At 27.1% G+C, this 15,689-nt stretch overlaps 2 protein-coding genes across 2 annotated transcripts; both read left to right on the top strand.

The window, feature by feature from the left end:
• Positions 1 to 464: 464 nt before the first annotated feature.
• Positions 465 to 7,477, top strand: LOC105462055 (uncharacterized protein MAL13P1.304-like; the record flags this gene model as incomplete). The annotated part of the gene is made up of 7 exons (XM_011708580.1): positions 465 to 586; positions 711 to 844; positions 1,108 to 1,373; positions 1,669 to 1,816; positions 1,896 to 5,758; positions 5,904 to 6,594; positions 6,787 to 7,477. Coding segments are annotated over 7 exons (5,755 nt in total), but the record flags the coding sequence as incomplete, so codon positions are not given.
• A 542-nt stretch (positions 7,478 to 8,019) lies between these two features.
• On the top strand, positions 8,020 to 15,244 carry LOC105462054 (protein PFC0760c-like). Its single transcript, XM_011708579.1, has 5 exons — positions 8,020 to 8,435; positions 8,842 to 8,983; positions 9,515 to 14,505; positions 14,590 to 14,817; positions 14,882 to 15,244. The coding sequence occupies exons 2-5, from the start codon at positions 8,877 to 8,879 to the stop codon at positions 15,091 to 15,093; spliced, it is 5,538 nt and encodes a 1,845-aa protein (XP_011706881.1). The 5' UTR covers positions 8,020 to 8,435; positions 8,842 to 8,876; the 3' UTR covers positions 15,094 to 15,244.
• The last annotated feature ends 445 nt before the right edge of the window (positions 15,245 to 15,689 follow it).

Below are 15,689 nucleotides of genomic sequence, written 5' to 3'. Positions count from 1 at the left end.
GTCGTACATATCCTTACGTAAGATTTTTCATGTCTGCTGCTGTCATGAAAAGTGAGCAATATTAACTTTACATTGAGCATAATCGGGAAAATCTTACGTAATTAGGGGAGGGGTTCAGAAATTCTGACATTTGCTTACATGGGAAGGGGGGAGAATCAAAAATGGCCAAAATATGCTTACGTACTATACGGTCCCTAACATGTGTTACAATTTTATATAACATACTCTCTAAATCTGAATCAGTAGAAAAGTCAACGATTGAATCAGTAATGCCTTGCATCACTAACGAATAAGTGAATCAGCTTTTCACGTTTTATTGACTTTTCTATTCTGATATTAATAACATGAAACATATTCTGATATAAATGTATAATAAAATCATATATTAAGACAAAAGTTGAATCTTTCAATAAATATTAATATTATTTGATTATTTGTTGCTGAATTTTTGTCAATAATTTTAGCGATTTAGATGGCGTTTCTTTAAACAGTGATAATATTTCCATACATTATGATAACATAATTACCGAAAAGGATGAGATATACAAAATTATTAGTCGCGCAGGAAAAAAACCGCTATGGATTGGTAAGAATATTATTATAGAATTATGAAAAATGTAATGATATTTCATGTCCAAGAAAAATTTAATTATATACATGTATCTTATATAAATATTTGTATTGACGCATATACGCTTATATTGTTATAGCAGAATCTAAACCACAAAAGAGCAAACATCAATATTTAGAAGCGCTTATCTTCACGAGGAGACTTGGGGATGCTGCTAAGCTCGGTATACAAGTTGTAATGAGACAATTGTCGGACTTGTCTCAAGCAACTCCTGTAAGTCACTCAATATAAACAAATAAATTTTATTCGATGTAAATAAATTTTGATGTAAATTAAATCTTGATAAAGGTAATTAAACCCATATCTAATATATATTGTGAAAAATAATTACAATATAATATATGGAAATATAAAGAAATATATTTAAGCAGTTGCTTGTTTTTAAAAGATAAATAGGATATATAGATGAAATTATAAGATTATTTAAATTATATAAGTTACCGTTATATTTTAATAACAATATCGTTTTTTATCAGATATATTGGGTATCATTATTGTATAAGACTTTAGTGGGCCGTGAAGTCTTGGACATGAAACTTCAATCTAACAACGAAAGTTACGTGCACTTTTACAGCCATTGCACAAAGCCATCAGCGTTGTATAGTAAAGGAGCTATTACAATTTTCGGTATAAATTTAACACCAAGAAAAGTGACTGTTAGTTTAAAAAATCTCAAAATCCAAATTCTTCACAAGTATATTCTATTACCAGATTTTGAAACTGGCAATAAAATGTTTTCAGAGTAAGTAACTTAATAACCCGTAAATATAATATATAAAATAATATATTTATTCTACGAGTATTCTTCGTAATATTATAACAATATTCTAGTCTATGTAATATGTGACAAACAAAAATGCTGCTACAGCCAATATTTTAATCGATATACTAAAATATGGACAAATGATGCGTGTTTTCTGATATACATTTTTTAAAATAATGGAGTATTCCTTTTCATTTAACAAAACAAATAAACGTAAATAAACGTAAAAAATAACATTAATTTCTAAATTAGAACAAAATTTTAATTTTTTCAGGAAAGTCTTATTAAATGATGAGCCACTTAATTTAATAAACGACAAAAAGTTGCCAGATATAAATCCAGAAATTATAATCAATTCTGAGGGTCTTGAATTAGAACTCCTTTCTGGTGGCATAGGTTTCTGGATTATACCTAATGCAAAGGTAAATTGAAACTATTTCGCTGCATGTATACATTAAATATAACGATACGTCGATAATAAAAAAGATATTAATTTAACAGGTAAAAGCTTGCACTTGTTCTGCAGAGGAAACAATCGAAACAATGGAGAACAATATAGCGAAGAAATTATCGAAACGACATGAAAATAACATCCAACAAGACAATCAAGAAGAGAAAGAAAAAAACATGAACCAGTTAAATGTAACAGATGATGTAGAAGAAAATATAAGGCGGTTAAATTTAAAAAAGCTGAAAATTTACGGGAAACAAGATAATAAAAAGCAAGAAAACGTAAAAAATACTAGAAATGAAAGTCAGCACAAAGTATGGAGTTCTAAATTACTTGCAAGAATAAAAAGAATTTTACAGAAAAAACTGCAAACAATGAATAAAAATAAATCTTCAAATTTGCAAAGATCATTCATAATCGATTTGGGAGACGAAAATTTTGAAGATGTTGAAGAACAGCAAAATTTAAAAAATTTTGAAAAAACAGAAATTCATGACAAGTTTGAAAGCATTCGAAATACATTAAAAAAGTATAAATATATTTTACTAGAGAAGAAGACTGAAATGAAAACCAAGGATATTCAACATCTTGAATCAGAAATTGACAATGTTGTGACGTTAATATCAAAGCTCGATGCTCTTCTTCTTCATAAAATTACTTCAAACGAATCAATTATGAACAAAATCAAAGATAAAACAAAGAATGTAGAAGAATCAATTATTAAAATAGATAAAAAATTAAAAGAATATTTAACTGAATTAGAAAACTCAGATGAAATAAAGGCAAATAATATAATAAAAACGATAGGAAAGTGTTTCAATAAGCTCTATAATTTATTAGAAGATAATGACTTAATTAAGAACAGGAAGAATGATCAGGTTTCTATCTATAAAGATCTAATCAAGGGAAAAAGATTTAAAAGACATCTAGGTAGGAAATCAAAAAATTCTAAAAAAATTAGGATACTTAAAAAGCGCTCCCGAATAGATGATTTAAAAAATTATATAATTAAAAAGAAGACAAAACGAAAAAACGACGATAAGAAAAAACCAATTTTATCCAATAATTTTTTTGATAAAAAATTATTTTCAAAAAAAAACTTTATTAATAATAAAAAAAAATATAATAATCTGCTTCAACAAAATCTTGTTAAAAAATTTTTTAAATTAGATGCTTTTAAAAACGCTGACAATCATATTGGTTATCCACATTTAACTCAAGAACATAATAGAATAGAAAATGATAATATCTATAGAAAGCATTCTAAAATTAGCGATATGGAAAACAATATGCAACAGTTAGTTAACTATTATGATGATTCCAAAAAGCAGGAATATGATTCGAATTCTTTTGCTGTACCTTCTCAAGTTTCTACTGTGGCATACAATTACAACGATTATCAAATTTCAAGTGTGAATTACGACAAATTAAAAGAAAAAAATGGCTTTATTAAAGATATAGATAATAAAGATATTAATGCAAAAGTAACTCAATATTCTATACCTAATACATATGCAAAACATTCTATTTATAATAAAATTTTTCATAATAAAAGAAATAAAAGAAGCAATTCACAAAAGCTTCAAAAGATCTTTGCTGAAGAAATGATTAAGGAGGACGAAGAAAACGCGAAAGATTGTCATTGTAGAATCATAAGAGTTTCTAATTCGCCGAGGAAGCTCTATTATCATCGTGTAAAACGTAATGTTTCAGTACCTATAACTCGATTTACAGATATTTCTTCAGAAAATAAAAATGTAAATACAGATGTTGTACAATCCAAGGAAAATTCTACAATAAGAGAGGAATACGAAGAAATTATGACAGGAGAGATACTACCAAGTACGAACGTCATTGAGTCTGATTCTGAAGAAAATAGTACGACTACGGAATCCGTAATCACAGAATTAAGTACAGTGGATCCTAAACTGAACGATACGACGCAGACAATTGATGTAATATCAATATCAGGAGTGGACAATGTTTCAGAGCAATATCGTAACACGAAAAAATCTACCACTAATTTATTACCTGTGAACTCAGATTCAGAATTTTTTCTAAATAATAATAATAATAATATTAAATACGTCACAAAGAAAACGTTTTTTCGTACCCAATCATCAGATATCCAATCAGATAACAAGACAAAAACGTATGATTCTCCCCAAGTTATTTCTAAGATTCCTACAGAAAATAAGAACATTCGGGAAGAGCTTATTGTCTCCGTTACTGAAAACGCACAAGAAACAGCCTACGAAAAAATACAAGATCTCATCAACAAAAACGAAAAAACCGACAGTTCAATCTATTCAACAATCGCCGAAGATCAGAAAAACGAAAAAGGGTACAACAGTGATTATAAAATTGGATTCAAGTCAACCAATTCTCTCAAAGAAACAACAAAAGGAATTGACGAGCAAGTAACGACGGAAACAATTTTATTAAAGCGAGCAGCAAGTATAACAATTAATAACTCAAAATCGAATGAATCAAAAACAAAATCAAAGTTGCGAGACACAGAAGATAATCAGAACAATGAATCGGAAATTCGAAAGCAGTTGGGGAAACGTACCAATACTAGAAGATTAAAGACCACACTGCAATCAAATCTTCCTCGAGCATCGTTAGATTCCTCGTATCTCAGTAAAAACGAGGAACATTTGACGAGACGCACAGAACAGATTGATAAACTAATAGAAAAATTGAATGCAAAACGGAAGAAATTGTTGAATCAGTATCAAAATGATCTAACAAAAATTACTGACGAACAGAAAAAAAATTTGAAAAAAAGAGAAGCATGGGATAGACTTCGTGAAAGTGATTTTCAACAATTGCTCGATCGAAAGTTTATTGAGATCCTACTAGATGATGATGTTACCGACGAAGACGGTAACGTTGAAAATTATTTAAATCTCATCGAGCTTGTTCCTAAACAATATAAGAATGTTATAGATAAAATATATTTACTTGCAAAAGCAAAGAAAATACATTATCCGGATAACAAATATTATCAGTTTCTTCGAAATCTAATCGAAGATAACGAAAAACTAACAGAAACATCTAAATCATCAGAACACAAATATAATCAACATTATAAATATATTCCAAAATCAATCGAAGATAAACAAGAATCAATTGACGAACGAGAAACTGCCTCTAGATCTTTTAATCGCAAAGTCTTCATATTTGATCCCTCGACATATTACGGTGGCGAACCAATTTTACAATTATATGAGGACTACTTAAAACTTCCGAAATACCAAATCGAAAATCCAACTCCAAGATGGATATTAAAAAACATTCATCAAATTTCCAAATCACAAGAATATGTAGAAAAATTGCCAATCAAGAATTGTGATCAAGAAAATACTAATATTTTATATGTTCTAGATACGCAAAAGCAATATAATTTATCAAAGAAACTCACAGCTCTTGCACAAGCCTGGCTGAATTCTCTTAATCGAAAGGATGTCAATCATAACAAAGTTGTAAGTAATGAAGAAGCAAATGATTTAAATAATATGCATAAAAATCCTCAAACAGATAAAGATAATTTGGATTCTATGTCAATAAATGAAAAAACAGAATTTATAAGAGGTTTTGGAACTAAAAGCAACATAGAAAATAAAAAATTTACCAATTCCAATAATAAAAAAAAAGATATAATAAATTCAGAAAAAACTGAAGATGCTGGAGAAGTGGTAAAGACTAAAAAATCTGAAAATATCGAGTTGACAAAACAGAAAGAAATTAATAAATCTTACAATCCAAATGATAAGGTAGAAAACAATTTAAATAACCACAATAAAATAGTCGAACATATTAGAAAAATCATTGAAGATGATCCTAAAGGAAAAGAACTTGGAAAAGAAAATATACGGTCCCGAAGAGATGTTGAGCAACAAACAGATAAGTATGTAAATAGAGTGATTATCACATTTTTGGAACGTATTTTTTGTTTCTTTACTTATTTATAAAAATTTAGTTAGTTTAAAATTTTTAATTTTTTTAGTTGTTATTTTTATTTGCATTAATTTGATTTTATTTTCTGTTTTCAGATTAATTAAAGATATAAAAAATAAATTCAATCGAATGAAAGTCCGTGAAGGAATGAAGGAAAAGTACATACAGGAGATATTTGACAAACCAATGATGATTTTTCCACTGAATGATAAACTATTAAACGCTGATATGTTTGAGAGATTAAAAAATTACTTACTTTCTTTAAAGAGAAATTTCGAAGTTAATCAACAGACTGTGAAGGAACGTGAATTAAATTATATCGCTCTTGTACCGATTAAAATCAGGAATATTTACGAGATGTTAAATGCGAAAAATAACAACGATTCATTAGAACATCTTGAAATTCCTGCACAATGGGACAATCAGTATGTACTAGGAGAAATGTCAGATTCAATGAATAAGTATTTAGATGATGACAAAGCATCAGAGGAATTCGAATATGAAGATCTTTCAAATCTACAAAGTGCGAATAGTGAAAGTATTCTAGACAAAGAGAGTTGTTCATGTGAAAATAAGCAAGATATTTTTGTAAAAGACAGTGAAGTCGAATCGGAAGAAGATGAACAATATAGAATTACAAATGACGAAATCGATACATATTTAAAAATGAAGAATCAAGTAGAATCTAACAAACGTAAAATACTTTTATTACTTCCCTGGAGGAGCGTAAATAGAAGGCAGCAAAGACAAATTAAAAGTGAAGACATAGCTGAAATAAAACGCGAGGTAAATATTCTAATGTAATAAAAATTGATTGAAAGCAACACTTATTTTGATATATTTTTTCTTAATTTTCTAAACTGTTTTATTATTGTTTTATACTTTATATAATTTTATATTAGTAAATTGCGTGCAATTTTCTTTTCTTTACATTATTGATGTCACCTTATTTTAATATATCATTCTTTTTTTTTGAAGATTACAAGGCAATCACAACCAAACGAATCCATTCTAGCTAAAGATCTCAAAAACAAACGCACAAAGAGATATTATTTAAATAACAATATTGATAAAGAAGAAGAAAATATGATGGCGACGAATGATATAAGAATAAATTATTTACCTCAAACAAACAGAAAAAATTATGATAATCTTCTCGAAGGTTTCATAGAAACACGTAAAAAAAATAATTTGTATAATAATAAAGCATCTTCTGTAAGAAACGAAGAAAAAAAAGAAATTATATCATTAAATAACATTTCAAAGAGTGACAAAAAATTATTACAAAAAGAAATTCCAAGGTTGCAAAATCATATGGAATCCGTGGAAGAATTTGTAAATAATCCTGAGAAGAATTTCAATGACACTTTAGCATCGAACGAAGACAAACATCACAGAAATAAAACTTTTGGAACTATTGGCAATGTTTTCCATACTGCGATTATAAATATAAAAGATTTTTTGGCATTATTCTCAAATATTCCTCGAATATTTATGCAGAAATTTTAAATAATAAAAATATAATTTTAGTTATTATAAAAATCCGAATTCTTAAAATAATAATATTATTTATATTCATAATCACACAATATTGTTTATCAGTAGTATGAAATGAATAAAAGAAAATAAAATTCTACATGAAAGAATAAATTAAAAACATATAATTTCTTGGTACAAAATTTAATATAAAATTTAATAGAAAGAGGAAGTAGAAAAATTTTAAATATTATTCCTCAGTTTTTATTTCAACAACAAAATTTTATATTTTTCACTTACATTTTCATGTAGAATTGTTATTATGTATATTTATAACTTGTAAAACTTATTTACACAGTTTCAAAATCACACACATTATTAAATTATATTATAAAAGATTTGTATATGTGTTTATAAGTGCTAATCTTAAAAAATTATAAAATAAAATAAAAAGATTTTATATGTATGTATAAAAAAATTAATAAAATTGAAAATAATGTATGTATAAAGATATATTGTAAATATTATATAACATTATATATTGCTAATGTTATCAAAAATTGAAAAAATTATACATTGTTTTATATAATATTGCACATTAGTATATATGCACGATATGATTCAATTTTATAATCGATATGTATTATTTATTAAATAAAGGAGAAACAATAAATATGGAAACTACAAATGTATTAAATTGCAACATATAATATTATTCTTAATAATTGAAACAAATTAAAAAATTTTTGCGTTTTAAGACTTTTGAAATTAATTCAAGTGCCATTTAGTAAGCTGGTTAATTATATTACAAAACTTAATCTTACTATAATTATTTTAAAGAAATGCAGATGCATTTTGGAATTATATTATAATAGTGATCAAAGACATCATTTGTATTCGTAGAATTGCAAGCGATATTATAATTATAAGCAATTCTTATAAGAAAAAATCAGGTCACTAATGATGATTGAATCACAAGTTGTTCACACACATGCATATATACGATACATACTTGCAACATAATTAAGGAGTTAAATTTCATAACGATGTGATGATAAGATATATATACAATCGTTGGATCACCATACAACACAGTGCGCTTTTGATCATGATCGAGTTCAGTTCGTTTTTGGAAACGTCAGTGCAAAGCTGTAAATTTCGCTGTATATTTATTACACATAATATTTACATTTTTTTAGTTTATGCAATACTCAGTTTAATTAAAATTAAAATTATAAAATTAATTAATTAATTATTTAATAAGTGTGTTAACTGTTCTTTTATTTAATTCTTATTTTATTCATATTTTTATTTAAAAATTACGTATAGCACATTTGTTATTTCTTTAATGCAGTTATTACTTTAGATAATTATTAAATTATTTAATAGTTAATCAGTTTAACTATTAATTTAAATAATTATAAATATTGCCAATTTTTCTTTTTTCGATTATACATAGTCCACGATTTTAATATGATTTACTTATATGTAATATAAATACTACTATTGTAACTGTATTATTATCACGTAATAAAAAATTTTGTGTTTACAATCAAGGAGTGTGATAACATCAGTATAAAAAAGTGATCAACATGTATGGCAAGATTACTTTGTGCCTTCTGAGCTTACTTGCAATTGCCCGTTCAAAAGAAGTGTCTACTGCTAAAAATGTGGAAACTGCAAATTTCATGAATTCAAGGTAAATAAAAACTGTTACTTTATTAATTAATTGAAGTAGAAAAGTCTAAATAAGAAAAATTCTTAATTTTTTCGAATCTGATTCTTTTTAAAGTAAAGTAAAAGTAGTTCAATTTTTTGAATTGCGAAAAGTATGTCAATCGTACTTGCATAATTGTTTGTCAGCACAATCATTAATGTCATTCATACACACCAATGACCTGCTTCGTCACAGCAAACTGCTGAATTGAGAATTTTTAATCTAAAGTTGTCAGATTGCCTCATGATATCAATATAAGATACAGATAAAATAATATAAAACATGTTTTTTAAATAAAAAAATACTGTTATTTTAATTATTTAAAATAATATACATAAATATACATAATCATATATAAAAATAATTTTATGTATAATTTAAATAAAAAATAAAATACCATGCATGATTTAAATAAAAATTATCCAAACAATTAAAGTTATTATCAATTTTATTGTCATCTAATTAATATAATAGTCATATTTTCTTTCTAAACAAATATCTTATTATTTTTAGATTAACAACAATTTTACCCTATTCATCATTATATAATGATGAACATCTCATAAAAGATAATAAGAAGAGATCATTCGTTTTATTAATGCCAGTATCAGAAACACGAAATAAACATAAAAAGTCAAAGGAAACAGTTAAAAAAACAAAGCGTTGCGATGAACAGCATAAAAAAAATAAATTTTTGTTGTCAACAAAGGAAGATAGTAACAGAGTAAGAACCACGGATAAAAATATCAATGTGGGAATCTCCAAGCAAAATTCAAATGACCATACTAAAAAAAATAAAAAATACTCGCGGAAAAACTCAGCAACGTCGAAAAGAATGGCAACTGAAACATATGAGGATAAAATGCTTTTGCGAGCTTTCAAGAATAATCTAAATGAGGAGGATATGAATATAAATTTAAAGTCTAAAGAAAAAGCGAAGAAATGTAATACAGAAAAATATATTTGCCATTGCGAAGAAGAGAAATGTTCTTCTAGTTCATCAAAGAAAAGTTCTTCAAAAATGTTAGGTTCATCTAAAACAGACGACTCTGGAAGAAGGAGACCAATAAAATATGATAACGCGAAACTAGATATCTCACAACAAAAATCACCAATATTATACCATGAAAATCCTTATAAATTGCTTCTTCCTAATCTAATAGATTATTTCTCAATTCAACCTTATTCAGAAAAAATAAACAACATCCCTCACGTACCAATTCTATATGAAATAACGCCATACATGGTTGAAAATGAAAAAAATATCGATGTTGGAATCCCGTTTACTTCATTTGAGGACAGACAAAATTATTTAAATAAGCCAAATCATTTAGTTGGAAATAATCAATATCAACCGATTATTCATAAAAAACCGTGCATTTGTTCACCTATAGACGATCAAGTTGAAAGTTCCATATCAATTACTTCACCTTCGACAAATTATGTTGATGAAACAACTGCAATTAAGGAAACAACAAATGATCTTGAATCAAACAATCCGATTAATACCACCGAAAAAAATCAAGAACATTTTCCTAAACTAAGTACAGAAGTTCCAAATATAGAAGCACCAGCTGATTCAGAAACAAAAACTAATTTACACTTGAATTATTCGAATGATGTAACGGAAGAAAGTAACACTATAGGTTCTTCTAATTTAAATAAAGTTATGCACAAATCAGAAGATTTTACAGAACAAACTGAAAAAAATTCAGATAATCTCTCTAAGTTAACGACACATTCGGCAGATTATCTTGATATAAGTAGCACACCATCCGTTATCTATGATAAAACAAATGATGGAAAATTTATAAATATAGAAGAATGCATACAACTATTTGGTCGTGATGTGTGTGTTCTCAGTGCGACGTCACCAAGAATGTTTGCTAAACAGGCGCAAAAAAATAATCCCAACAAATATTCTATGATAAGAATTCCGGAATATGTCACACAAATGTCCACTAGAAAAGAAACAACGTTAAATACCAACTCGGATAAATTTAAAGCGACTGATCCGTACTTTGCAATGGAGTCACCTACTAACAAAATCAATAAATCAAATGTTAATTTAAATAAACATCTTGAATCAACAAGTATAAAATCAACTGATATCGATAAAGCTTCTAGTAAATTTAATCAATATCCAGAATCTGTCGAACAAATTTCTGAGCCAGATATCAACTATGATGAAAATAAATCATTTAGTTCTGTAAAAAATGCACATAATCCAATCAAGAAATTGATAAATCCTATAAATGATGAAATCGCAAAGACAAAAAAAAATAAATTGTTAGGAAAGAGTAAAAGTCATACAACTAAATTATTGCTAAATCCAAATGATAAGGAAATACCAAATTCAACTTCAAGCCAAAAATTTCTTTATTCTACTCCTTTATATAAATCTAGTAATGACGAAGACGCAAACAATTGGAAGATTAATCAACAAAATCAAGTACCAACTATAAATTTCAATTCAAATATTTCTGATAAAGAAAAAACAACAGTTACTAGTTATGATCCTAAAATCGATTCTGAAAAACAAAATAGAAACCACTTAAAAGAAACAAATACAAATATCTATTCTGAAAAGAAAATTCCTCAAAAACATTTCAAAGAAGAGACTACAACTAGTTCTAATTTCAAAACGAGCAATAATTTTACAGAGGAAAAAAATACAGAAATAATAGGAATAAATGTCAGTACCCAGCCGGGAGATATTTTTCAAGAAGAATCTACAACAATGCAATATTTTGATGATAAAAAATCGAGTAATTTAAACAATAAAGAAAGTACCACCAATAATCTCAAAACATTCATCGATTCATCAGCAAATAGATTACCATTTTGTGATAATACCTTGCTTTTAAATTCGATCAGAAAGGTCATCAATGACTTTACATTAGATACTCGAGTATCGAAAACAAAAGATTTGAACGAAAATATTCTTCAAACGCAAGGTAAAAATTTACTGCCAGAAATTTTGCAAGTTCCGAATCTGAAGAATATCTTGTCGGTACCGCAGATAGAGAACACGATAGTAGAAAAGGTGAAAGACGTTTTGTCTTACGTCACAGCTATTCCCAGAAAAGATTTCACAAACGATTGGTCACATGGTATAATTAAAAACACTCTACGCAGCATATTGGACGGATTTTCTGGTTTTCATCACAAACTTCCACCTAATATACTCGAGGAACATCAATTCAAAAACGGACAATGGGGAACCAATTTAGTGACTTTAGCACCCATTTCAGACCAAAAGTCAAGAGCGAGATCGGAAAACTTGCGTGAGAGCATCAAAGATCTTTTAAGCTCTCCGGCAATCGCATCGCAGACAAATCAGGAGATCGTGCGGAACATAATTGTGCAAAGCGTGAAAAATAGTTTAATTAATGATAAAGATGATAAAATAGACGATACGATAATTTATGCACTAAATGACATTATCCAAATGTTTAAAAATTCAGAAGATACTAATACGTTAGAAAAAAGCAACGAAGTTATTAGTGATAAAAAAAATATGGACGTGGCTTATATGCAAGAAATGCCAACAAGTAATTACGAAATAGAAATAAATGTTGATAATTCAACATTGAATAGCAAACAGAATCTTGATGTAAAAAAAGATATAAAACTGGACGATAAGAAAATACAGACCACAGACTATCAAAAAGCTAAGACATTAGAAAATGACGCAAACATATTAACTACTTCTGAATTTCCATACTTATTAAAATTATATGAAGAAAAAGAAGAAGAAACAACAAATAAATCTAACGTAAAAGAAGATATTAAAGATCAAATTTTAAATAAAATAAAAAAGATAGATGAACAAAATGACGCAGAAAAGAAAGTAGCTGAATCACTGAAACCCAAAATAACTTATCACAAAGCTATTTTACAAAATAATCCTAACGTATTAATAACTTCTGAACCAAATTCAACAGGAGCTGAACAATACATAAAAAATCATCAAATCGATAAGGAAAAAGTTAAAGAAACAACAACAATCACAAATTTTATGCAAGAAACTTCGTCTGATTACGGACAAATATCGGATGATAAAATTTTAGAAAGTACATTAGGAACTAAAGATATTGAAGGGGAAGTAAAACATATATTTAATGAAAATATATTGACTACTACAACTGATAAGATTGATCCATTAATAATATTAGAAAGAATTAAATTTAACTTGCCACCAACAAAATATTATTCGCCGGAGATTTTAAAATATGCAACAAATCGTATTGATGATGAAAATGTTGAAATTACGACAGCAGCCGCAAACTTTATACAAGAAACTTCATCCAATTATGCACAAGATGGCATAATTTTACAAAATATAGCAGAAACTAAAGATAGAAATGAAATGGAAACAAAGAATCCACTAACTGCTACATCTGGTAATTTAATTTCATCCACAAATGTAGAATATAAAGATTATAAACCCAAAATTATTTTGCTAACGGATAAAAATATTTCAAACACGCAGAATTTCACAGAAGATAACATTATTAAAATCCACGAAGTTACTACGGAGATTGAACGAACCTACGCAAAAACCACGTATTTCAAGGCAGGATCTTCTAATAATGATAACTCAAGAATTAGTTCACCTTCATTAACTTATGAAACTATGAATATACATATAAATAATGATAATGCAAACAATAATAGCAATAGCGATAATGATAATAACAATCTAATTGGCAACAAGATGAATATTAATACTGATAATATTATAAAAACGAAAGAAGTAGCTGTTTCTTCTTCCAAACCGTCTGCCATTGATGATAATTATCCATCTGAACTATTTCCTTCATCAGTTGTTTCCGACGATATCTCAGAACTTCAAAGATCGCAACTTTATTACATCAGTGACGGCGTGAAATTACCGCTGGAGATAAAAAGACTGGAAGATGGATCTTATGCGTTATCAATCTCCAAAAATATATGCGAGCAAATTTTATCAAGAAAATGTCCCTGCTGCGTGCCGCTGCAAGGATATATAGTTCGATCATTAAATGATGACCAACAAGAAAATATACATGCGACAACTTCAACAATTATAGAAAAGAAAGAAAATATGTATGTAAATAACTTTGAAAAAGATTATCAACCGATTCAACCATCTAGCAATAGCATAACGATTACGAGGAGAAACACCTTGAAGACACAAAATTCTAAGGAAGAAGAAGAACAAGAAAAAAAAGAAAGGATAAATGCATGTCATTTATGGAAACAAAATAACAATAATTTAGCAACAATTCCAATGCCCGTCGTCGATTTCGCAAAAAAATACAATCTATTACTCGATTTCACTGAAGAAGGATTATTGAATAGAGCCGGATTACAAAACAAAACACAAAATTATAATAAATCAGTAATGAAATCAGAGGAAGGATTTGAACATCAATCAGAACAAAAGAATATTAATAATTATCATGATATCGAGAAAAATAGATTATTGGATGAAAATAACGACGCAATTAATAAATTTCGCGAGAAAAAGAATACTCCAAATATTAATTTCCAAATATTTCCAATTACTCAAAAAATTTTAAATTCGGAGGAGAATTCTAGAGAATTTGAAGTACAAAAAGCAAATGCACAAATGAATCAATCGGAAAGAAATCAAGAATTAAAACGTGAAATTAAAACTGCAAACGATGTTCAAAATATAAATATTGTACAGGAGGTAAATTCTGAAAATAACGAGAAGAATTCTCTTCTTAAAGAAATTAATATTTCGGAAGATTCCAAAATAAGCAAAGAAAAAATAAAATTGAATAAATTATTGGATATTGAAAAAGGTAATTATCATATGACTCACAATAAAAGATAAAAAAATATATAAATATAATAACTTTGTTTTAGGAAACACTGTTTTCCACAGAAATGAAAATAGGGATCAGCATGAAGCAGCGGAATTAATTGACGACTACAACGTTCCAGAAGTGAAAAATTTTAAAGAAAATATTGGAAAGCCGTATAGATATCAACGAAATACGAATGGCGTTGCAAATAAAAGAACAGAAATAGTAAAATCTATGCTTTATTGGCTTAAAGGTCTTTTCGTGGACAAATAAATAATAAAGAATGGTTCTCCCTCTAATGTATATGTATATAACATTTTAATAATATTTTAAAATATCCTTACTCGTAATTCTTATAAATCGTATAAATGTTAATTACATCTTTTAATTGCTATTGTGTATTTTAATAATTTACGGTAATTAAAATAATTTTTGATTGTGCATTATTATATTGTATTGTGTATACATTGTTAATCGAATAAAATGTAATAATTTTTTTCCTATATAAGTATAATTATTATAATTTAAATTTAATTTCAAATTTCAATTCCCCTTTTCAATTTACAAAATATTAAATATGGAATTGTGCTATTTTATGTATCCCAACCTACATTATAATTATGCAATTATTTTATTATTGTGAGCTATTTATGGTATTATAAAAAAAATTTGTCACTCACCAATTAGATGCGCAACGGATGGAGTTATCTGCTATGAAGCTACGATGATTCTGTAACACTGTATAAGATTTAAAATTTTTTGTATTATTTGATTTTTTAAATAATTTTTGTTGAAAATTTTTTATATCATTTGATTTTTAAATAAAAAATTTTTTTTTAATAATTTTTTATATCAGTTGATTTTTAAAA

Source organism: Wasmannia auropunctata, unplaced genomic scaffold, assembly GCF_000956235.1.
Source record: "Wasmannia auropunctata unplaced genomic scaffold, wasmannia.A_1.0 LD271941.1, whole genome shotgun sequence".
Taxonomy (NCBI): domain Eukaryota; kingdom Metazoa; phylum Arthropoda; class Insecta; order Hymenoptera; family Formicidae; genus Wasmannia; species Wasmannia auropunctata.
Note: the sequence above shows the minus strand (reverse complement) of the source record. Positions and strands in the feature narration are given on the sequence as shown.

Excerpts from the sequence above, each read along its gene's own strand:
- LOC105462054 (XM_011708579.1), top strand. The coding sequence starts at position 8,877 with ATGTATGGCAAGATTACTTTGTGCCTTCTGAGCTTACTTGCAATTGCC. Across the intron at positions 8,984-9,514 it reads GCAAATTTCATGAATTCAAG|ATTAACAACAATTTTACCCT; the intron begins GTAAATAAAAAC and ends TATTATTTTTAG. Across the intron at positions 14,818-14,881 it reads ATTATTGGATATTGAAAAAG|GAAACACTGTTTTCCACAGA; the intron begins GTAATTATCATA and ends ACTTTGTTTTAG.